The sequence below is a fragment of the Chrysoperla carnea genome, chromosome 4, assembly GCF_905475395.1.
Source record: "Chrysoperla carnea chromosome 4, inChrCarn1.1, whole genome shotgun sequence".
Lineage (NCBI taxonomy): Eukaryota > Metazoa > Arthropoda > Insecta > Neuroptera > Chrysopidae > Chrysoperla > Chrysoperla carnea.
The window spans coordinates 14,778,050-14,805,208 of record NC_058340.1 but is presented as its reverse complement, the minus strand read 5'-3'; the positions used below and the strand labels follow the sequence as shown (position 1 = coordinate 14,805,208).

The window sequence follows — 27,159 nt, the reverse complement described above, 5'->3', positions numbered from 1 at the left end:
CCTATAAGGGATATACGAGCGGGGTAGATTTAGGATTGAAATAATTTTTATCTTATTTTCAACTTTGACGATTAATTTTAGTATATCTTTATGAATTTAGACGAAAAATTAGAATAAAATTTTTCTAATACCTGCCTTGGTTTACCTAATATTTGTCTGATCTAACTTTGTTTTACATCAAAATTGTAAATTGCCTCAAAATCTCATAATATTTTTTGGTATTTAATAAGATCAGATAAAAGTCTCTCTATTTTCAAAAATGCTCTAGACTATAATTTTTTTCGAAAACTTTTTCGGTGGATCGATTTTAAGTGAGGGTTTGTTTCTTTCTTTAAACCTTTTTTAAATTCTATTCCGTCATCAGTGTTAAGGGCTCTTTGTAAATATCTACAAATACAAAATGGTCCACACTAAAATATAATAGCTGTGAGAGGAAAACCTAAACAGCAATTCTATATTGTTGAAGAAAAGGTTCATAATTTGAAATGACAATTTTGTTGTTGTTGAAGATATTATATTTTATTTTATCACATTTTTTGTACTTTTTGTGTTTCAATGCTTGTTGTTCGGCTTGTATTTCCTTTGTTTTGCAGTTTTTATACCATGTACATATGTAATATACAAGGTATACTAAGTTTAACCCCAAGTTTCTAACGCTTACAAATATTGATACTACCAAAAAAAAATTTGGTATAGGTGTTCATAAAATCACCTAATTAGTTCATGTTCAGTTGTCCGTTCGTCCGTCTGCCAACACGATAACTCAAAAACGAAAAAAGATATGAAGCTGAAATCAAGCTGAAACAGCATACTCAGGATGTAAAAAGTGAGATCTAGTTCGTAAATGAGTAACATAGGTTAATTGGGTCTTGGGTCTGTAGTTTCCATCTTGTAAACCGTTCCAGATAGAACAAAAGTTTAAATGTAAAAAGTGTTCCATGTAAAAAAATAAACAACGTAAACATCACTGTTTACCCGTGAGGTTGCAAATTAGGCGCAAATTGTATAGTATGTATTATATGCGAATATCAGTTATATATTTGTGACATATATGTATTTGTAATGGGACAGAGTAATCAACACTGTCTATACATGGTATTTCAACAATTAACACAGTCAATTGTTATTTTCACTTGTTTTGTTTTGTGTTGTGTATATTGTTTGTTGTAGCTACCATGTTATTGAGCGATATGAACCGAAACTATATACTTATATAAAACTTTTTATCATATTTTTCAAAACAATATTTTTATGATAAATGTCGTGTTTCCTCGCCAGTACAAACGCCATGCATTCAGCATCATCAAATCATCGATAAACACGTGACGTAATGATATTTAATATTCCAAAAGCAGATGATGTGACTTAATTTTTTATGCTTTATAGGAAGATTATTCAACATTCTATCGGGCACACTTCTGTTCTTAAAGGCACAATTTTGTGAGTACACCATGAAACTGGTTGTTGATTAAACATGCGTATTCTACCATATAAACTCTCAGCTCATTCCTAATTTGCAGAGTTATTCACTAGTGAAAACGTAAATTTGGTTGGAAAAGCTTGGTTTCAATTAAATTTCAATGTTTATTAAAAGTTGCAATCAGGCCTAAAAAATGGCTGACATCAACCTGTTCTACAATTAAATTTTCAGTTCATTTGAACTTACAGAGCTATTCAAAAATAAAAACGTTAATTTGATTTGCAATGCTTGATTTCGACTATTTATGAAAAGTTGCAGTCAGGTTTACAAATGGCTCGCATCATTCATATGGAAAAAGGCTTTCAGTTATACTACCTATCTACAAATTTAGAGAATGTCGAACAGTGCAACAAAATTTTCAAAGGCTGCAACGCTCGAAAGTTCTAAATTAAAAAGAAAAAAAAAACACGTTTAAAAGTTATCAGTGGCAAGAATTGACCTTGAGGAAAAATTATGTACTTTATCTCTTTATTCCAATCAATGGGATATATAATTCTTGAAACAATGAATCAATCCGACACTTTGTATCAAATTTTATTCATCATCATAAACATCTTAGAGTTATCCCCTTGATTGGGGTAAAATTAATTTTTGTTACTGTGAGTTTGGATTTCTCTATAACTCAATTCTGTGATGATGATTACACCACAATCAGATTGAACTGCATTTAAAGAGATCGCCAACATGGAATAAAAATGGTTTCGGCATGTTACAGGAGTAATCGACAGAAAAGAAGAATCTGTGAACTGCAGTCATAAGGATGAAAAAGAATGTATCTCTCTCGTTATCGATGAAATATATCATAACGTTGTTTAATACGACTGGCCTACTGGAATACAGATGTAGTAAAGAATGTATAATAGAAAAAATTGAATACATTACAAAACTGTTTAAAAATTTACTCCTTATTCTATATAAAAACGTTTCGACAGAAGCATTTACAGCTATGATAAAATTCGAATGAAAAAGCTTAATCAGTCAATTTCATGATATTTAAGAAATTGCATATTGTATACAACAGGTCACTTAAACTGAGTTTGCTTTTCTAAAAGTGTTTATTTCTTTAATTTTTTTTTCGTTTCTCAACTGTATAATAATCATTTAAGTACCGTAGGGAAAAATGTCAAGGATATTTGTAATTACTTTCCATAAAAATAACATGTGCACAAATACATTCAAGCAATTATTTGCTGTTTTTTTACCATTTTTCCCTTGAGAACAGATCTTAAAAATACTTTGAAAAAATATATCTAAAAAAAAGGCATTGTTTTAAAATTGATAGGGCACAGAGTTTTTATTTTAAAAATGTACTCTATACAAAAATTAACAACAAAAACGACATCAGTTTTACTACGGTAGGTGAACAAATACAGGCCATTTTAAACAAGTCCAAAATTAATTCAAAAAAAGTTATTGTTCGTCTTATTGAAAAAATTTACGTGAGTTTACAACATCTATATAAAAATATTCTGTTGACAATTCTAATACAAAATGTATATTCCGGTCGTAAAGGAAATGAAATTTTATAAACATATTTCTTTGCTCAGTCGGTCTTTAACAGCTCAAACGCGTGACTAATGGTAGAGCTCTCAAAAAAATTATCAGAGTACTCGTTTAAAAAGGTTTATCAGTGGGTTGACTCATAACACAGATTCAAATTTGCTTCCTCAAGCTGGAATAGCTATATAATAGTTAATTCATGCTTCATGCAACGGGAAAAGAGTGGGAGTATTGAGAACACTGAGCTTCATGAAATTTTTATTAAACCATTCATTTTTCAATTTTTAAGTTAGGGGTAAAGCTTTTGATGATATATCGCATAGATACATGAACTGAAGTTTTATTATGAAAATACTATCAAAATACTTTGTGGTGATAAATTATTGAGCTTTTGTGAAAATTTCATTTTCAATTACACTGATTACAATGGGATTCCAAATCATAATGACAAGCGAATCTAAATTCAACACTTTAAATCCGTTACCTCTATTGACTGACGATGAAATTCGGAGGATTAATTAATTTAAAAATCCCACGTTCAACTATGGAGTTAATTGCCTGTAGTGTTGTATATATTTTACAGAGACATCCTGTAGATTAAATATTAATAACTTACTAAAGTAATAATGTAAATTAAATTGAAAAGATATTTTGTAGTTTTAAAATATGTATGTTTTATTTATTTTATCTACTTTATAGAAGAACACAGGTGCTTGTAATTTTAATTTATATTATCTCAAAGCAAAATACTCATGTACCTGCAAATATTCTCGATACATCAATACCGTGCTATTTTAATTCATTATATAAGTAGTACATATATAGAGTGTTCTAAAAATTAGAGAAAAGATGTGATAAAAATATACGCAACCGCTAGGAAACGAATTTAGATTTATTTCCTTATCCTTTGTAATTGGCTATGTAGTGCTTGTGAACTTTTTTTGTATGTGAGTTTTTTTTTCATTTTTATAAAATAATTATTAAAATGGAATATTTTTAGGCTTTGATCCTTATTTGATTCACGTAACATTTTTTATGTCATTTGTATAATTAAAGTAGTACATTTCTTCTAATTAGTATTTTTATTTTAAACTTCTAGCTTCAATATTTCGAACATTAAGATAAAAGTACCACTTTAAATTTAATCGCCTACTTTTATAAAAAAAAAAAAATCGTAATCTCAAATATGCTCTTAAACTTAGTTTGGTACTCTTTCTCATGTTTTTTTTTCTCTTATACGCATACTTTCATTTCATTTTACGTAATTTGTGGCAAACCCAGGCGGTTTTTTTTTTTAAACCTTCATTATAAATAGTTTTAAAAAGAAAAAATCATAACTTACTTGTTGGACTTGGTGTTAATTCTTTCATAACAAGATGAACTTTTAACTCGTGGCTGCGGAACAATGTTAATTTACGTGTTAAACCAGCTATTGCTGATGTAACAGCTTTTGTATATTCACGTGTACCAAAAGATTTATACGGAACAACAAGACCAATATGTAAATCACCACTGTCAAAATGACTATGACGACGAGCCCCATTATCCCCACTACCCGAATAACCACCACTGTTGCGATCACTTGAACTTCCACCACTATAACCACGAGCCCAATTTTCACCTTCTGAAACAAAAAAATATCGATTATATTTTTTTATGATTTAACTAAACAATAAAATTATTTACTAATAAAAAATAAAGTTAAACTCAAATAAATTTGCATTTTCTTATTTTTTAAATTTTGAATTGAGTTAATGTAGTGTTCTTTCGAAAACTCCGGATTCAATTTTAACCATGTTTTCATGATGGACTAAAAAGTGTAAAATAATAAAAAGCTATTCAAATACTCGTAAGATTGGAATCGAAAAGTTTTTTCGTTTCTAAAACGAATATTTTAATAGTTATTTATTATTTAATACTTCTTAGTCCGTTACTAAAACATGGTACACAAATTTTTTTTACGCTTTTTAAGGTTACGTGAATGCACTGTCATCAATTTCTAAGGTATGGACTAAATTTCAAGTCTCTAGCTCATCGGGATGTTAGTTTAAAATCAATTACAAAATTACCATCCGAACCCTAAAAGCGTTTTCTTCATTTTTCTCTCGCCCTTTTCTTTCACATTTCCAAGCATTGCCATTCGCTTCTGAGCTATGACCCAAATTTCAAATCATAAGCTCATCGGGAAGTTAGTTTAAATTCAATAACAAAATTCCACCCGGACATTCAAAAGCGTGTTAATAAAAGAAGTTAAAAATAAATAAGAAGTTTTCCATATTTGCCGGTCGTCTTAAAAAAAGTGGAAGTATATTTTTGAGAATACTTATAATACAGATCTGTTACTGACAAAGTTAAAACTAGATGATTTGTTCAAAATATATTCCTGATCCTAACCTGTGTCTATGAATTCATTCGAGTGCATGATTATATCTAAAATTATAGTCTACCATGACGTTCTCTAATGTATTTTGATATCGAATGGTCTGTATAATTATATACTGTATGTATATAATCCCAAATCTTCTCTATAATATAATTAACTAGCTGATTCCCGCCCACTTCACTGGGCGCAATAACCATTTGGATGTGAATCTTTACTTTGTAATCGAAATGTTTAATTTCGATTTGATATTTATTGTAAATTTCAAATTTTAAATATGAAAATATAGTGCCAGTCAGTGAATACACTGATTTCCGCATCACCCATGAGGTACTGTGTATTGGGATGTGTTCCCGTTATTTATTGTGGAGGGATCACCAGTAGATCTTATCCATTAAGCCAGTGGAAGAATAAGGCCTAATTTTTTATAAGGCAATCATTTTTTACCTCAATCAGTACTCAGAAAAACTGTTTAAATTTCTTTATACAACCTTAAAAATTATTTAATTTATAAGAGTAATCTATCTTTTTTTTTTTAAATAAACAGAAATTTTTACAAAATTGACCTATAAGGACTTTTTTTTCATTGTTTATTTTTAACAAATTTTTCTGAAAAAAGTAAATAAAAATTAAATTACAAATTTGAAAATCCGTTGGGATAGGAATTCCGTAAAATCCGTTCCTAGTGAACGTCTATGCCACGAAAGAGGTAAGTATGCGAAATTTGAAGTTAATCGGACCGATAGTTTTGGAGATTTTGTGATGAGTCTGTCAGTCGTAAATCGCTTATAAAATCCGTTGGGATAGGAATTCCGTAAAATCCGTTCTTAGTGGACGTATATGTCACGAAAGAGGTAAGTATGCGAAATTTGAAGTTAATCGGACCGATCATTTCGAAGATTTTGTGATGAGTTAATCAGTGGTAAATCGCTTATATATATATAGAAGATATCTATTTAGTAAAACAACGGTTTGAGAAGCCACTCGCGATTGTTTCCCCACTTCTAATCGAAAGGTTTCTGCTCTCGCCTTGGCTGTCATGTACTTGAACTAAATAATTTAAATTTCTTTTACGTACTATATCAACATGTCCACACTATAAATCAATATAGTTAAATTAATTATTTACAATGTTTTATTTTAAATTCGTTGTATCCCATAAGACAACCTTTATGCGCTTATATATCAACTATATCATTTATAAAGCACAATAAACTTTGCATTATGTAACAAATCATTTTTATTTGTTTAATAAATTATCTTGGTTTTCGTTGTAGATTTTTTTTTTTTAATTTTTTCTTGGAACATTGAACTTTATCGTCGCCTATCTCAGTTTTTATCTGATTACTTATGTAAATAAAACAGTGAAAATTTCATGTATTTTTACCTAGAACTTTTTACGTTTTAAATATATAATGTAAGTTGTTCATGTTTCAACTAATAAAAATTTGTTTCTACTTGTAATGCCTTTCTATTCCAAAATTTATATTTCAATTACCTGGTGTAGAAATAAATATAGTGTAGAAATAAATAAATTTCATTTCTTTAAAATTATCTTCAAAACTTGAATTGGCCTTTTAATTAAAGTTTTTAAAATACAATCATCTTTTGTGCCTCCTGCATAGCATATGTTACCCGAATAAAGAAAAAATTCATGAAGTCAGTCTAGACAAGTTAGGAATTCATTTATTAATACACAAATATTTGTAAAACAGAAATTTTTGAAATAACATTGTTTTAGTCAGCGTAACCAATTCCATGCGGATATGCCTAGAGTGACGGGCTTCGATTCCCGCATTCAGAACTTAGAATTAATTTAATTGATAGTGGTAATAAACTGGAGTACATGGCGTGTGTATGAAACATGTGTACTAAACTTTTCCAAATAATTGAGGAGCTAAAATTTAACAATGATATCATAAAGAGCCGATGGCCTTATTGTGCCCCTCGTGAATACCCAATATAATCTTACCTAAGTTAAGCTATATTCTCCTGAGGCATCCGATAGAAATTTGCTATTGTTGTATCGTTTTTAATTTTACACGTATATTGGACCTCGAAATACTTAATTTTTCTTTGCGTCAAATCACATAAAATTCAGGTATCAGACTTAAAAAATTAATTAATTAATTAAAAATTTATAAATAAAAATCATTGGATAAAAACGTATATAAATCATTAAAGGCATTAAGAACCCACAGTTTAACAACCCCAAATATCATAGGCCAATCTGGCAACACGTTCACTCTGGCAAGCCTAGGAACAGCATTTTTTTGCGTTTTAGTACCTGGTATTTTAGAAGTAGTCTGCCAATTGAAAGCATAGAAGTAATTACCGCGAGGTCCATAGATATATTTTTATAAAGTTTGCAAATAAAAATGTAAGGTAAAGGATCTTAAAAATAGTAAACAATTTTTTGATATTTTATAGATGCAGAAATGGTTTCTCACCTTCTACAAAGCAGCTAATTCGAAAATGAAATTTGAATAATTCACTTCATTACGATCTATAAGACCAGTATTCGTAAAATACTTACATATTCTCTTTAAATCTTATAACAATAAATTTTCATATTATAATTCATAATACATCTCAAAACTTTCCTGTTTTTCGAATAATCACATTTTAAAACACATTGCATATCTCTATTTCTATCTCTATATATTATAAATGCGAAAGTTAGCAAGTTTGTTTGTTTGTTTGTTTGTTTGTTACGCTTTCATGCTAAAACTAGCGAATGGTTTTTAATGAAACTGAACAGCAATATAGCTGATATATCAGAAACACATGAGATATAATTTATAAAGATATTATTAAAAAAATTTAATTTAATTTGATATTACCATAAATTACAGATTTTTGTAAAAGTAGTCATTTGACATTACCATAAGTTATAGATTTCTGTAAAAATAGTTACAGAAATAGTTTTTTGATATACTCAATGAATAATTACGACTATTATAAATTTAAAAAAATAGAAAACCGAACATATATTTTACCTGTGTAAAACAATCCTTACCATTATTTCGAGTATAGAAAAGGGATAAGCGAGAGCAATCTTTAACAAACTTTACTTTTAAGCCCAGCGAAGCGGGTGGGTATCAATCTATTACACTATAATATTTTCCAGGAAAAAAGTGTGGTTTAAAATGTCAAAACTGATTTAACAAAAAAAAAAAAAAAATCACATCGAATGATTATTAACGAAATTGAAAAAGTCATATCCTCGACATAATTTTTCACAAATCATAAAGTGCTTTTTGACACTCCTTACGTTTTAATTATTTTTTAATATTATATGAAAAACGATACAAAGAAAGAACGAATAATGGTTCTATATAAAATTAAATTAAAAATAAAAATATGATTATTATTTCTGTGTAATAAAAATATTAGTTGCTTAGTTGAGTGTAAATTATGAGTGAATTTATTACTTTAATGTACATGTCCATAATATATATACTACCCCGCTTTTATACTGGCGATATAATTAAAACATCTTTAAGGATTTTACATATTAAAATTTTAAAGAAAATGTCTAACTAAAATAAAATTTTCATGGGTTTTTATTTACTTGCGTCAGTGTGTAATCGGAAAAATTATAGTACTTTATAAAACATGAAACGGCGGTAAATGGGTCAATGTTCGATAGTAAGAAAAAAATGAGTACAAAAAAAATTGAGAAAAGTATTAACCAATAAAGTTGTAGTTCATATCATTTCATATAATTTCAAAATTCTTATCTTATCACTTATCAGGTTGGAAAATGGTTGGAAAATGACGATAGGAAAGTGACGAAAGCAGGTTTTAATTCAAATATATAAGAAAATTAAATATAAAGATGAAATCAAGACGCTTGTTACAAAAAAACAAAATTATTTATTTACCTTCTAATAGCGTGACCGGAAAATGACAAACTGTATTAGCTACCAACAAAATAGGTGTCAAATTGATTCCGCGAGAAAGTTTCGATTTGAGGTTGGTGGCGATAGACGTGGCATCTTTCACCACCAAACATGGCACAACATTCATCTGCTATTTGTATTCCGTCTAAATTCCGTCTCAAGAACCAATCTAACCACTGCTTTACATGTTCGCCCTGTCTATAATGGAAACAATTTAGCACTGATCTGCGGGTTTGTGATTCTTTGCGTTAGGCCTGTGACTACGTCTACTGTATGATTTACAAGTAAAATGCTCTAATTGTGAATGAGTTTACATGGATCTGCTCTTTTTTTTCTTTTTGCGTTAAGCCTGTGATTTCTTCTACCACTGACCCTGCTATATTAAACAAAATAACAAATGCAAAAATATCGGACGACAAAATATTATAAAATTACATAACATCGTTGATATTTTTGTTTAATGTATTTTTCTCCCAGATATTTTGGCGTTTGGTTTTTATCCAATTGGTATTTTGTCAATCGATATTGTTGCATACATTATTTTATCATTCGTTTTTCATTCGTTATTTTGACGTTGGTTATTTAGACCTTTTGAAATTAGTTATATAGAAATTGGATATTTTGGACATGGAACGAAAAGCTTAGATAATGATTAATTTCTCTGTCGAATATATATTTTCTTCATAAATAATAAAAAACAGCTTAAAAAAAGCAATTTATTGAGTTAAAAGTAAAACTGTAACTAAAATTCATACAATTAATGGTTCTTTGAAACAAAGTTTCATTAAAAAACTTTTATTTTATATAAAAAACAACGACGTTAAAAAAAAAAAAGACGAAAAACCCAAGAAAAAGGTATCCGAAAGTTTTGTTGAAAACATTTTAATGGTATTATATTTTTTTACATATAACAACTATTTAACAATTAAAACTACTTTTTGAATAGAAACACAATTTTATGCAAAAAAAATCCACTTTAATGTCATCTTATAAAAGAAAGAAAGATTTTTTTGTTTTTTGTTTGAAAACATTTGAAAACCATTTAAAACCTTTTTTATGTAAAATAAGGAATAGCATATTATTATCTATATCTTTATATAATAATTTAATGTCTGCTTGTTATGAGATAACTATTACTTAGTGCATGAGTAAGCATTGAAGCAAATAAGCTTGCTACAGCAGCTACACTAATTTAAATGCACAGATTTCATAGCGAATAACTAAAAACTTTATAATAGAGATTATAATTTATGAAAGAATTACAGCTGAATTTGAAAAACCTAGTTTTACGATCTTAATATGAATTTGCAGATTCAATAGGCATAAATTTTATGTTTACATGTTCTTTTTTTCCTGCTCCGAATTAAGTTGGAAAACTTGTTGAATTGTTCATATTTTCGTAATAGGTGAGGTAATTTAAAAACGTTTTTCATATAATGACGTTCCCATTGATGATTTTTTGGAACCATTGGAACTATGTTCCTTATCGTACGCTATCGTTCTGATTTGTTTTCTGGTTGGGGGGAAAAGCCAACAGAAGTGCAACATAAAAAAAAGACACCAAAAACCCACTTTTTTCATTTAGGTTACCTAGGAAATCAATATTTTTTTCAATCGATTCAGCTTACCAAAAATTTTCGAGAAAATGTAAAAATATTCTTATAGTTGCCAATTACTATATCATAATAAATATCCTGATCAAACCAAACGTAATGTATGCACATATTGGGTTGACTACAAAATTAGAAGTTTGTCTTTTTTAAACTAATATAACAATAACTAATACAGTTTAAACTAAGAGTAACTATAAAATTAAATTCTTTAAAGAATTACACAAGTATTTGACTTTTAGAATTAATACCTTAAATTTTCAACAAATTTTTAAATGAAAAAAGTAAGCGCTACATGTATAATGTACCAAAGTACGAAAGGAATATAGTTCCTACCGCGTGTAACACGACACCTCTCGTTCTTTTTCTTTTTTCACAGTTTAAGCCTTTAATTAAATAATTCTGTATTGTTTTATAAGAATTAATTAAAGTTCCTGCTAATTCTGTAACATAATAGTATTCATCTGCTTATGCAAGAATTGTAAATACCTGCAGACAACCCAGTATATGTAAATGTACTGTCAATTTACGTATCAACCATTGCGGCTTTATTTAAATAAACCAATCATGATAATTTTAATTATATTTATATGATGCTAGCTGACCCGGCGAACTTCGTACCGCCTACCAGTCGATTCTTTATTTTGAAATATTATAGATGCACAGCAAAGAGACGTTTAAATTTCAATTTTTCCGCAGGCACTTTATATTTTACCATACACAATTTGTTTTTGAGAAATGTTACAATAGTATAAATATTGATAAATATAGACATTAATATTTATACGATACTAACGTCACGGAAATGTTTTACTTTCCCGGAACCCCTCTACTAACACTTAAACGTTATGGCATGTTATTAAAGTTCAAATTGACTTTCAATTATTAATACGAATCTTCTGTATGGGAATATAGAGGCAATTTTCAGGCAATTTTTTAAAATTTTCTCTCCGTTAGGAACCATCCTTGTACTTCAAGGGATATTATAAAAAAGAATTAGGGAAATTCAGCTACTCTCGAGATTTGCGCTTAGTAACACATTCAGCGATTCATTCTTATATGATAGATAGTTAGACATAGTTAATTTTTCAACAACAACAAAAAATCAACGAATGCGTCGCTTCAACGTTTACTTACAATAAACTAGGGATGTTGTGCCTTTTATCAACCATAGAAGAGTGCTTTTGTAAATTTGAAAACTATTGAAAAGTTTACGCAAAAATCGTTTTTATCGACAAAAAAGCGTTTTTTTTAAATTCCAATACCTATTAAGCAACCTTCTTTTTATAATCGTTTCTGTGCTTAAAATTTTATTCAATAGATGTGCGTGTACTGCGTGCTTGATTAATTGATCGTTAATAAGCGAAATATTGTTCGAAAAATCGGTTAACTGTTTAAAAAATCGGCCTGTATATATAATAGAAATATTCTAATTTGATGAATATTGTATTTCAAAATACATAAATATTTTAATTTAAATGGATGCATTCATTCATTCATTTGATACCAATATCATAGTTCAGAAAATAGTAGATTTATACGGAGAAATATGATTTTGTAATTTATGCATTTATTCGAATAAAGTATATTTGATTTCTGAGAATTACTTACATGTAAAGGCAGTACAATCACGGTGCATGATGGTGCTTTAATGCGCTTTAATCAATTTATTTCAATGCGCTTTAATCAAATATTCTTTTTCTCTCCTTTTATCTTTTTATGGTCAGGTTATCTTTTTATAGTCATATACCAAGGTCAAATCAAGGGCACAGGGAAAAAAATGCAAAGACACATTTTTGTGTTTTTTAACTGAAAATGTCATTTTATAGATACAACGAGTACGGAGCGAAGTGCCCTTGACCGCTAAACAAAGTTTGAAAAACGTCATTCTGTAAATGAAAACTGGAAATTATATAAATATTGTGTTACCTTCACCATTTACGAATGCATGGTATGACTAATAGAACATTGCAATTGCGTTTCTATCGAATCTATGTACATTCGATAGATGCGACTTTACTTAATTGATACAAATGGTAAAATATTTTCTCAATTATTCAAAACGTAAAAATATAATAAAAAGCAAGCAAAACAAAAAAATAAATAAATAAAAAGAACATATCTTTTAGTTTGGACGATGCACCAAATTTTTAAGAGTTTGTTACATCTGAAAATGGTGAAATCTAAAATACGAAATAAAACCAAAAGAACTATGTTTGAGAATTTATTCCCCAATTACATGGAGTACAAACAACAGACGTTGCTTAGGTAATGTTTGTCTACAAAGCAAAGTCGCATCTATCGAATGTACATAGATTCGATAGAAACGCAATTGCAATATCGTTACAAGTTTTAAATTAAAAACATATTGAGATTTAACTTTTAAAGATGAACATAAAACTAATTTCAATATTTCATGTTAAAAAATAAACGATTAAAATTGATTTAAAAAATTAAAATCAAAATTCATACCCAGAAGTATTATTGGCTAACCACATAATTATTTTCAATGAGCTTACGTATTTAATCGAAAAGGTCAATAAGCATTTTCGAATTACTGCTGATATAGTTTGTAATTAATTACTATGTTTAAAATAACCCTGGAGCCAAAGACAGTAAATTACATAATAATCAGCGCTACTACACACAAACAAATTACTTCTTGTTCATATCAATATGCTTTTCATTATAAAAACCTCCCAGAGCTATTTAGTAGTTCACACGTTAAACGTTAATTAACCTCTTTGGACGTTAACGTGTGACTAAAAATCCGTATCCCCTCTTAAATCGATAATTATTTCTGAGAAAATTATGTAGAAATGTGAAGTTAGTAAGGTATACGAAGTAGGTTTAAGTAAATCTCGAATTGTCAATACAAATTTTCAAAGTAGTTTTTTTCTAAACGGGTATTTGATATATTTTAAAATTTAAGTTCTTAATTTTTGTTTTATATTGCTAAAAAATGTTGAAATTTTCAAAAAAAAATCAAAAAGTTACAAAAACTTCCTAAATGAGCAACATAGGTCAATTGGGTCTTCGGTTCGTAGGACCCATCTTGCAAACCGTTAGAGATAGAACAAAAGTTTAAATGTAAAAAATGTTCCTTATAAAAAAACAACTTTTGCTTGAAACATTTTTTCATTAAAATCACTGTTTACCCGTGAGAACGCAAATTATGCGCAAATTGTATAATTTGTAGATTACGGGTATATCAGTTATTGCTATAATGGTATTGTTACAACTAACTCAGCCAATTGTTTGTTTTCACTTGTTATAGTTAGTTTCTGTTCACACAATTTTTAAAATTGGATCAGATTTTGTTTGATGTAATTTTTTTCCAGTGTTCATTCCTGCACGCTGTATATTGGTATATTTTCTATTCAACTATATTGAATAGAAAATGTTATTATATATGTTGGCATTATTGTAATAAACTTCAATTATGATTACTAATTATTACTTCAATTATTCTACACATATTTATTATAAAATCTACACATATTTATTATAAACAGAACACATATTTATTGTCTTTTCTCTTCAATGTTCAATAATAAACAATAGAACTAATAAATTCTTTGGTTGAAATAATATTATGTTATTGAAGTATGTGATGAAGTATAAAGCATATTATTATATTAATAAATAATGTTGTATTTGATATTTACTTAGTAATCGCTATGCAATGAAATTTTATTAAATAATTATCATTTACAAGTGAAAACAAACAATTGACTAAATTAATTGTTGAAATACCATGTTTAGACAGTGCTGATGTCGTGGGTAAACAGTAATGTTTATAAAAAATGTTTCAAACAAAAACTTTTTTTTTGTTTGTTTGTTTTTTTTTTTTATAAAAAACATTATTTACATTTAAACTTTTGTTCTATTTCTAACGGTTTAAAAGGTGGGGTATACCTTGATATATTTCATATGTACATGGTTTAATATATATTTGCCACATTCTCGTAAGTTTTTATGGTTTTCTGTTTTGATTGACCGACCAGAATAACTTTGAAAATTGTCAATTTGAACTTATGTAATTTGAACAATGCGGAATTAAAACTTTAGAAAGTAAAAGGGTAAAGTAAACGGAGTCTGCAAGTCACTCGCGCCCACCCTATGATTGCATGCATGCTGTGATCTACGGGTTGGCCATGCCTTTAACGAGGTCGAATTAGCATGTATCTGCGAGTTTTTGGTATTTACGTTCACTTTGAGATAACGCCCACCCTGGGATCTTTAGGTTGACCATGCCTTTAAAGAGAAAAAGTAGGCACTAGCTTGCGGGGCCTCCCCTTGGGGTTGATAAGCGTTGACGTCCAAGCCATGTAAAGGGTGAATGGAGCTTATTTTGAGTTTTGATCGTAGTTAGCTTGAATATTATTTATTTTCATATTTAGTACAACCTTCGAAAAAAAATTTTTGTTTACAGCAACTCAAGTAGGTACTGAAAAAAATATAGTGGTCCATTTTAAAATCCAAAGTTGAATGCTGAATTTCTTAAAACTACAGACGAAAAAAAAAATTTTTTTCTTATAAAAAGATACACTAGATTAAAGAAAATTAAATATATTATTTTTTCAAAAACTTCGCCCCGTAAATGTGATCTTCCGTGATCTTCCTGTATACATATGAAAATAAAAATTAATTAAAGATCAAATAACAAAATGGCAAAACGTTAGGTTGCCATTTTGTTTGTACACTTCATTCATGAATAAAAATAGCTCATAATCATTCTCTTTTTATGTGGTACAGTATCAATCAGTCGAAAGAACTCATATAAATGCTTGGTAGATTGTTTATCCACGAGGGCGCTAATTAGGTGCAAATTTTATGGTATGTATTAATATTGGAATATCATAACAACGTACAATATTAAAATATTTCCAATTTTTAATTTAAAACCTCTCAATGTTTAATATCAAAAGATCAAAAGAACTAAATTTATATATTATAACCCGAAACAGCATAAAATAAGCTTCCGGATAGTTTAAAAACATTATAGCTATACTCATGTTTGGTATTCAAAAAAAGATTATGAGCATGGTTAAAACGGGATAAAATTGCAATAACCTGAGAAATCCTATGAATGGTAATACTCAAAATGGGGAACCCTTAAATCAGCAAGGCTTAGAGTATACACAGAAGGTCTAAGAACACGATTTGTTGTGAAGTAGGTTCGGGTTTAATTAAAAATTTTGATTTCCGTTGTCGGTAAAAAAATTTTTAATCTTTTTTAAATTTATTAATAAAGATAAAACTGAGACGTATACTGATACTGATACTGTCTGTAAGTAATATGTATCAAAGAATAAATACAAGCATATTCAAATATTTGATTAAAGTATTGTAAAAAATATTAATCTTAATAATGCTTCTGGGTATATTAATTTATATCAAATTCTTTTTAATACAATACATTTCCCAGGCAAATGTTTAAGATAAGAAAGATTTTTCAAAGAGAATGTTGTTCATTTCGTTCCCGTCAATTCTCACGGAGTTATGTCTTATTGGATATAACATTTTGTCTCTGAAAAATAAACCCATAAACTAGAGGAGAAACACTTGCTCCTCAAAAACGAAAACTTGGTTCTAAAATAAACTTTCGAGCATATTTGTATTTTGAACAAAAGCTTATTCACCAAAAAAAAGCTCATAGTTCTAGAAATTCGTGGCACTAGTATTTTTAAAAGAATGCCATCTCTTCAAAATTATCATTATTAAAATAATATAGGCTGTCGACGGGTTTCATACAGTTATTTCTAGAATTTTATATAGCTTTTGCATATTTTATGCTGACTTTTATTGTATTTAACTGAGGATAGATATACATTGCCAAAGCTTTTTCTGTTTATAATTAAACTTAATTACTAACATTTTATAAATGTGTAATTTAGTATAGGAAGTCTATCGAAACAAAATATTTTCTCTGATTTTGTGTTAAATAATTCAAGGCTTGCTTTTCTGAAATTAGGATTTTTTTCTTCAATTGAAATACATAAAAATCAGATAAAAATGTTACCCAACCCGGAAAATTTTCTTCTTCAAAATCAGTTCTATATATCAAGAATACTGGCTCAAACAAAAATTATTAACCTCAACTTAGACTTTCACATTTTTAATAACGGTAAAACGGTCTTAAATAAAATAAACTAATAACTTCGTTCATTCAAACTCTTTATGATACGGAATTTTCCAAACAAAAATGGGAGTTTTATTGCCTGGTGATTGATGCCACTTTAAGAATCAGGCACATAGTGGAGAGTCGTGAGACTTATACATCGGAATCCAATAACAGTCAATGAATATATATAAAAACTGTGCGACTGAATTGTTTAAAACTTACTTAAAGAAGTTAAATACAAAAATGTGTGCAATCTGGCCTAGAAGCTAGAGGCACTCCTTCTCGGGGGGTGGAAAAATGTATGCTGAAAATGACAACGGAAATCGATATAAGAATGAATTCTAAGCAAAAAGTGTCATTGAAATATATTTCGAAAAGTCAATATTTTTGAGTTATTGGCGATTGAAATTCGAAATAGTTAACGTCAAATAATACAAAAATTATTGGGAAAAGTATATCGTACACTTTTTTAACACACATTTTTTTTGTATTTTTCAAAAAATATTTATCAGAAACTACTAGAACTTCTGGAGCCTGTTGCCAGTACCTAAATAAAGTTAATTGGAGTCGGTAAGGATTGATTTTAGTTCCCGTGATAAATTAATCAGTTTTTGTACTGAATAAAACAACTTTTTTTTTCATCATAACTCCGACAATTTTTATGTAAATGACTTGAAACTTTTTTTCATTTTGAAGGTTTTTAATAGTTTTAAAAGATTTACTTTTTTCAAAAAAATGCCTATTTTTTCCATTATTTGAGCTCGGAAAGCTCGGAAAGTATTGACTTTTCGAAATATGTTTCAACGACATCTTTTGCATAGATTTCATTTTTATATTAATTCGCGTTGTCATTTTCAGCATAAATTTTTGCACCTCTTGGGCAAGATCGAACAAATTTTTGTTTTTAACTTCTTTGAGTAAGCTTTAAACAATGCAGTCGCACAGTTTTTGTAAAGATTCATTGACTTTTCCTGAATTCCGAAATTTTAAGCTATTTATACCTAATGGCTCTCTGTTAACATTCATTATTGAATTCATCATAAAAAAATAGCGACTTATTTCAGTTGATAATAGTAAAACATCATTTTACTATCAGCACGGTGTACACGTTAACTTTAACAGTCATAAAAACATGAATACTAAATATATTTATAAACATAAAGGATGTAAATGCGGAAATACTACAACAAAATCTTGAAAGTAGTAATGGCTTAAAACCACATAAAAGTTAAAGTATTCAAACCAACCATTCTGAAAATAGCTAGAACTAGAACATATTATTACATGGAACTACCTACTTACTTTAATAAAGTCAACCAACTACAAGTGATGATCTTTGAAAGAATTTAAAATCATGACAATCGTAGTATAGGAGAAGGTATAGTGCCTAGAATCACAATTTACGGTTGAGTTTTGTTAAGTTCTTAAAAATAACAATATAAACAGCCTCTGATTATTTCTCAGTACTTGGTTGTTTTTTTTTTTTTTATAATTTAATTATTGAACAACTGTAGATAAAAAAGTGCGAGGATCGTACATATGTTTTAACCAATGTACAACTTTGAAATGTAGCATTGCTCATGTGCCTAGAATCACTGCCAGTGATTGAACCTGAAGCTTCTCGATTCAATATGTAATCCTTACAGTTAACTCTAAGAAAAAGCATTATAAAATGCATATGATTGACATAAAGAAAATCTTCCTCAACTGGTATTTTCAATGATTCTGGGTGTATTGCGCTTACACCCATACTTGGAAAGTCATAAAACACACGAATATAATTTTAAAATTTAATGTATATTACAAGGTTATAAATTACTAGATTCAAGGTACATATTGTGTTATTATATTCCAGGTTCAAAACTTTGCGTTATTGAAACTTTTCATCCTCAAAATTTTATTTAATGCTTAAAACTTGAACAACAACTTATTCACCAATAACCAGTGAGTTACACTGAGTATGATTTGTAAAATAATATGCAATTGATAGCTTATTGTAAATAGGCAATGAAAAGAATTTAAAAAAAATATAGTTGGTCTGGGGAGATTGTCGACGAAAGTGAAAACTTAGAACTTTCGAATAACTGGCTGAAGCCTTCGGAAGTGGAGCTTGCTGCGCTAGCATATAGCTCTAATAAACACTTATTCACAATATCTGAATAATAATAAATAATACCTCAATAATTTTCAAATAGCTGTTTACCATTCTAGATGAATATGGTGGGAGCGCAAATAAATACATTTGAATAGTAAGATATAATATAATATAATAGTTATATGCGTTTCCACCATTTATTTCATGGGTTTTAATTTTTTGATGCGGAATCCTCGAAAACTGGTAGTGGTTCCAATTGTGAATCTAACCTGATAACGCGAGTTTGAAGATTTTTGTTCACTCGAAAAGTGCTCCACGTGTCAAAGGAAGTTTCAAAAATAAGTTTTAGTTTATTCGGAAACAAAACTACAATAACAATCAGTCTTCAGTCAACTTTCTTTCTGAAAAAATAACCTTATTCCAATACAAATGATGCAAGGTAAATACCAATTAATATATATCGAGAAACTATGGTTGATTCAAAATACATTTGCCTCGAGAGAATACACTAACCATATCTTTCTAGTGAGTCTAGAATGTTATTCTATAAATACATGCAGGTCGTTCAAAATTGGAAAATTTCTTAATTATAATTTCAAAATATTAATGGCGCGTTATATAAATAGAGAATTAAAACAATGATTCATAAAAATAAGTCTTACCTGGATATGGATATCGACCGCTGGCTGATGATGATGTGACTAATGAAGAAATTGTTGTGGATGTTGTTGTCATTAACATTCGACCAGATCCTAAACCGGTACCACCACCAATTTTAAGTCCTCCACCGCGGCCACTGTTACCTAATCCACCTAATGACATATTTTTGACATCATAGGTATGTTTTATTTATGTCATATTTTGGTCATGATTAAAAAATTTTAATAATTTGAAATAAGCAAAAAAGTTTTAAAAATTTGATATGAGGAACAGGTGGCATCAATGCATTTTTTAAATATTCCTCCGGCAAGAACGAACTAGTTTAGTTTTAATTGAACTATTTAGCTTGTGTCAAATCTCATATTATACTATGGACTTGTCTAAACAACTTCCTTCCTTCTTTCGTATTTAGGCCTTTTGGCGCTTGAAACGCTACAATGACCCAAGATGACTTCATAAGTTAATAAAGTTTAAATGGACTCATCAAACGTTATAAGACACGTAAAATGCCACTGAATCGGGTAATAATTTAAAGAATGGATATTTTTAGAGGCAAGTTAAACAAATTCCGGATTTAAATAAAGATGCAATTAAAAAGCTATTGTAACTTGATAAAAATTTCTTATATTTATCATAAAGTTTGATTAAAGAGAATTGAAAAAAATACACTCGAACCAGGACTTCTTGGATTCATGTCAAGCGCCCTACCAATTAGGCAATTCGAGTTCTAGACACGAATGCAATTTTTTCAACTCAATGAATTTTTTTAAATTTGTTTATCAACTTATTTATTATTATTACTTATTGTTGTTGTTTACATTTAATCATGCAAACGAGTGTATTTTTTTCAATTCTCTTTAATTAAGATTACTAGACAAGATATTTGTCAATATAAAGTTTTATGTTCATCAAAAAGGTAAATAAATACTGTTTTTTAACTCTGATTCTTACTTGATTTCCTATAATTATGTAACTTACATATTTTACAAAGTAGTATGTTAGTTTTGTAATTTTATTTATGCTAAACGTTCTGTATCCATTGGAAGTGGTTAGCATCGTTAGAAGTCAATCAAAATACAAACGTTTCAAAAATTTGAAAAAAATTTTGTCAATTTAATACGTGATAAGGCATTTTATTTTGATGTAAAAAACCCTAATCATCGTAAAAACAACACCATTAAAAAATACTACAAAGCTTATTTTTCAATAATTCAGTAACCATAGGCTTTTTAGGCTATACTTCAGCATCAAAGCACTCCAGTTATTTAAAATTATAATTATATTTTTCCCGTGCAGTCAAAGATTATGTTTTAAGCTATGACGTCAATTTATCGGGAATTTTTGTTAACGTTTCAATTAAAATTATGAAAAAAGGACCGACAATAGTTTTGTTTGAGAGTGTGTATGTTTAAATCATAGTTGGAGAAGTTTTATCTTTGTTATACTCTGTATGGCTTTTAACAAGACAGGTCTGATCTGAAGGGTTAAAAATAGTTTAAATACAGAGTGTCAACCTGTTTAGAATCTAAACAGAAAATAGTTTACTGTTGTTAAAAGGATTACAAAAGGAATTTTAATTTACTATACACATGCCAACCGATAAGATTTCGGGGTCGGGGTAATATTTTTGGGGATAATTTTATTTGGTTTGAATTGAAAAAGTAAAAAGTAATTTTTGTCTTTTTTTTTGTAAGTAATTTTAATAATGGAAAAGACCATTGCTTTTCAGTCTATAAAAAAAAATAAATTTATATTACATTATTATATTTTTTCCCAGATAAATGCTTTAATTAAAAAAAAAAATAATTGACAGGATAGTCTGTATTTACACTGAGTGAGTCTTACCTCAGAACATACCTCTCTAGCTTACTCTCATTGGAGGATACGGAAACTACCTTCAGAGCCTACAGAGTAAATAGAGTAACCGGTGCCCATCTATGGTTTAACTGCATATTTTTCAAAAGGTGTCAACTAGCCAATTGTCAAAAATAACACAATAATAAATTACTTAGAAATGACCAGAAAAAGAGCAAATAAAACATACCTAATGTTGTGTTACGACTACTATTATAGCCCCCAATACGTACACCCCCACCACGCTCACGCGTTGTACCTCGATTACAATGTACAAACAATTGGTTATTACTAAATGTAAGTGTTATTGTTAAATATATTAATAATAAATTTATATTATTATTTATATTATTATTATTGTGACATTTATATTTTTTATATTTTGTTGTTTTTTTACTACATAAATGATCGTCATATTTATTTGTATCATTATTTATATTTATATGCTTTATTTTTATTTGTTTATAATTATTTTTATTTTTGTTTTGTTCTATATACGTCATGTTTGTAGTTTTTTTTTTAAATTATATATTTATTTTTAAGAATTATGAAAATAAAAGTTTGATGAATTCATTGGTGTATGGTGTTAGACTTTGGAAAATTGGATGCTTTTTTCCATTTTGCCATGTTATCTGAAACAAAATTAAATATTTAGTAAATTATTCAGTCAGCAATAAAAAAAATATAACACATAACAGTTTATATATTAAATACTAGAACACCAGATAGAGTAAAAATGTATCGCAAGTGAAGAATCATCTGGCAAAGAGTGTTGAGCTGAAACTTTGCAGGCAGACTCATGGGGACGATAAAAATAATCTATCAAATTTTCGTTTTTGTATACAGAATGTATTTTACAGAATGTGACAGATAATAATAATTAAACGTATTATTTTTTACGTGATTCAATCGAGCTGAAACTTTGCAGGCAGACTCGTGGTGGCGATAAAATGATCTAACAAATTTTCACTCAAAAGCTTTATAATACCTACGGGAAAGTTTAGAAAGGGAGTATAATAAAAACTTTGCTTTTATGGGTTAGTTGTTTTGATGATAGTTTCGTTTCGATGGTAGAAGTAGGTAAATAATATCAATATAACAGGCATTGACGTTATATTGATATTATTACAGGTATTTGTTGAGAAAATTAAAGCTAGGATCATGTTTTGGATGGCTGTTAAAAGTTATGTAGGATGATAACAGCAATGATTTCAAAACTCATACAAAAGAGCCAAGATTTATCCATGTTACATGTTTAAAAGAGCAACGCTGTAAGTTTCCGTTAGAATTTTCGTTGTGTCAATGGTAACCACAAATAAATATTTAGTGTAAACAATGTATATTTTCCCTTGTAGTATAAAAAGGGTTTGTACAACCATACAGATTCATTCGTAAATGTATTCTGGTTGTACAGATGATGTTTTTATGGTACATGAAATCGTGTGTTGGAAAATAAATAGCCTGCTTTTAATGCAAATGGAGAATAATTTATAGAATAGTTGTCGAAAGCAAATACTGTGCACAGTTTTTTCTTAAGACGATTTTTAACTCACTCTTTCGTCTTGTTTATCGAAAGAATAATGTTTGCATTACTTTCGTATAAATTTAGTTGGGTAAGTATATGGTAAATGTATGTCAATTGACCAAAAAACGAATTGTGAGGCGCTTAGGAATTCCTAAGAAATAAATGTAATAATAAAGAATAACAGAATATGTGATTAACAATAATCAAGATAAAAGTTTGGAGGTTGTATTTGAGTTTTTTATCATGAACTTTTATATCTTTTCATTTTGTAACTAATGTGAGTTTTCTCACAATGGTTTTATTATTTGTGTAATACAATTGGGTTGCCTTTAGTTCGCAACAACAGTATCATTTAATAAAAAATGTATGCAATATTATTACATAAATGATGAATTTATTGTATGAACATACAAATTAATAATACTTATAACGAAAAGATATAGAACTTGTAGAAGAAAAAATCTAACCCACATTTTAAAAAAATTTTATTCAATGGTAATTCAAAAGACACTATTTTTATCATATCATGCCTTTCGACAAAATCTTTGATAAATACTACTAGCATTCGTTACACACTTATAAAGTAGTCAAATTTGTTTCAAGAATAGTCAAAAAGAACATTTCTAGTGAAATATGAAAATATATGAAGAAATTATAACAGTTCTAAATTCAAAATTTTAAGATTCTACAGCTATCGTTTCTGGAATTATATTATGGTGGGGTGTACAAAAGCATGATACAACAGCATATCTAAATAAATTATGTGAAAAACAGAGGTACGCACGGACGTCACACGAAACTAGTCGAAACTGAATCAGGGACCCTGAAATGCATATTTTTGTTGAAAATGCGACATCCTACAAGGTAGTCCAATATTCACTTTATTTAACCCAAGGAAGTAAAAACATAAATCTAAATGTATTACTCAGAAAATAGATTCTGTTATAAGAAAAAGAAACTAAAACTGTCATTCAAACGTTAAACCAATTTGCATATTATGCTTTTATTGATAGACAATTCTATTAAAAATCAGACATTACATGATGCGACGGATTTCAAATTTACCTCTTCCTTGTACGATAATATTTTATTCTTAATTTAGTTTCTTAATGCACATTTTTATTGGGTAGATTACTATGTGATTCAATTACAATGCTCGTATTATTGTTGAAGACTTATGTTCATAAAACTTTTATTGCCGCATTGTTCAAAATATTGTAGTAAAGAAAAAATTATAACGAGTCAACAGCAACAAAAACAATTATTGAAACTTATACATGAATATACAGGTTGTTGAAAAAATTAGTACGAAATAATAAATTCATTTGTTTGAGTTTGAGACACAGCGGTGTATAAAATTAACGCACGTTGGTTTCAATGGTGTTCAGCGACCCAAAAAAACTCTCGAGTAACAAGTTTGGAATCATTTTTTCACTATTATTATTATGAATTTAGTATATTTACGGTTAATTTAAAATGCAATTAATTGAAAATGCTTGTAAATCAATTTAGATCACAAAATTTCCTGACGATCTAACGAATCGAATGCCTTGCCGCACTGAAATCCGACTGTTTAAATTTTTCAAACTTTGACCGTTTTAAGTATTTCGTTTCTGCGACAAAAAAAAATGTAAATAAAATGTAAATAAAAATTGATTACAGTTTTATCTCGCAAACGTATAGACAAATCAATACTCAATTAATAGAAAAATTTTAGCCGATTCCTACCGCGTAATCGAGAAAATAGGAATTTTACAATATTAAACTTAAATTATTAAAAGAAAACGCTAAAATTATTTTATATACGTCATATGAGCTCGTGCAATCGAGGTTTTTGTTGCTCAAACAAGTGGTACTGTAAAGCACCGTCAGTTAAAAAATGGTTTAAATCAGATAGATTTAGACAGGTTTTTAAAAGGAAAGTGGTTTAGATTTTAACTACTCCCCCACCCCATGAGCTTAGCGGTTGACAACAGTTTAAGAAAAAGGAATAACCAATGTAAAATAATTCCATCAACGCTAAATAAAACTTTATATTCAAAATAACTACTTCGAGAAAATAAGCAATTATATTTTATGCATGTAGTTTTTCTAAGAAAATACGCCAGTTGTCCCTGAACATATTACAATTTTGGTATTTTGCTGACATTTTGTACTACATTTCTAACGACTATGACCGAAAAACTAGTAGACGTGCAATATTCGCCTGCTCCTAAAGTTTTCATGAAAGTGTGTGGTAAAGCCCCTTAAATCCCTTAAAACTAAAAAATGCTACGAACTGTTTCTCGACACATTGTATAAATTCGCTTACAGGCATGAGCAACTGATTATTTGTTATTTGTAGAAGAAAAACACAAGTAAATGAAAATGTAATAGTAACAAGATTTTGTTTTCAAAAACATATAATTTTAACAAAAAATAATATTTTTTTTCAAAAATATTTTCTGTACTTTAATGTATTTAGTTGATAGAATTTAACAAAGTTTTCGGTATCATATAATAAATGTATTGTTCGTAGTAAGCTATTGACGTCAATAGAACATAGAATAAAATAAATCGTCAAACATGTATGAGACAGTGCGATGAAGATTCTGTCTATACATAGTAGTGGGTAAATCAATTACCCAAACTCTTTTAAATTTTGATTTTAATTGTATTTGGTTAATTTAAGAAACTATTGAAAAGTTTTTCAAGTACTCTTAAAAAAAATGGATCGCAGAAGCTGCGTAAGCATTTTTAGTTTTTTAAGAATTTTTATTTCGAAAACCAAGCGTTAAGAGAAACAAGTGAAAACAAACATTTGACTGAGTTAATTGTTGAAATACCATGTAAAGACAATGTTGATTACTCGGTCACATTGCTCATACATACATGTCACACATATATAACTGACATTGCCATTAATACATACTATACAATTTGGGCATAATTTGCACTCTCACGGATAAACAGAGATGTTTAAAACTAAAGTGGTTTATTTTTTTATAAGGAACATTTTTTACATTTAAACTTTTGCAAAATGGGTCCTACGGCTAACAAAATGGGTCCTACGGACCAACTCGACCTGCCTTTTTTTGTCCTAAGTACGCTATAAAAATTTCAACTTGATATCCTTTTTCGTTTTTGAGTAATCGTGATGACAGACGGACAGACGGACAGACGACAGACGACATACGACAGACGACAGACAGACAGACAGACAACCGGAAATGGACTAATTAGGTGATTTTATGAACACCTATACCAAAATTTTGTTCATAGTATCAATATTTTTAAGCGTCACAAACTTGGGACTAAACTTAGTATACCTTGATATATTTCATATACATTGTATAAAAATCACAAAAGTACTTGTTCGCTTAGAACTGATCAAAAAATCAAAATTTTGTACTTTGCGCCTTTGCTCGCTCGGATATTTAGCCGGTTTATTATTTTAGCTAGTATCTAGTATATATTATCTCTCTTATAAAGAAGATTTCAATAAACAATAAAGTTGCTATAAAAAAGTCCTGACATTATTTAGTCTATGGTCCTTGATTATCATCTATTGATTCTAAACATTTTGTGTGTGGGAATTTACATAAAATTGTAAAACACTGATGAAGTATTTGCCAACTCAGCTTGAAAAGTAAAAATTAAATTGGCAATTTTTCTTATTAACATAGATAGTTGAATAAGATCTCAGAAATATGAATTTTTTTGCATTATTTAAAGTAATTATTCCATGAATTGGCAAGTACACAATAATACGAAAAATTATCATCAGTGGTATGTATCTTTTTTAAATAAAAAAATTTGTGGTTGTATATTTTCTTATAAAAAGTAAACAACAGTCTTTGCTCTTGAAAACCTCAATTTTTTGGCTGTTTTGATTACTATTGGGGGATTTTATCACTTTTCACTGCACCATTTGAAAAATGCGGGGAGCAGGTTTGTTGGCGGAAAGGGGTTCGTTGACAGAAGAGGGCTAACATCAGACGCTGTTAATATACATACTTGTCTGGTTAATATACACCAAATAAA

The 27,159-nt window shown here is 28.6% G+C and overlaps 1 protein-coding gene across 1 annotated transcript in view; it reads right to left on the bottom strand.

Annotated features, from left to right (window-relative positions):
- The window catches only part of LOC123299226 (glutamate receptor ionotropic, NMDA 2B), a 338,826-nt gene extending 316,936 nt beyond the window's left edge, over window positions 1-21,890 (bottom strand). Inside the window, exons 1-3 of the mRNA XM_044881529.1 lie at window positions 21,802-21,890; window positions 19,760-19,909; window positions 4,323-4,604 (exon numbers count right to left, since the gene is read on the bottom strand). Of these exons, the coding sequence (XP_044737464.1) occupies window positions 4,323-4,604; window positions 19,760-19,838 (361 nt within the window). The 5' untranslated portion in view covers window positions 19,839-19,909; window positions 21,802-21,890. The remainder of the gene's footprint in view (window positions 1-4,322; window positions 4,605-19,759; window positions 19,910-21,801) is intronic.
- Window positions 21,891-27,159: the final 5,269 nt, after the last annotated feature.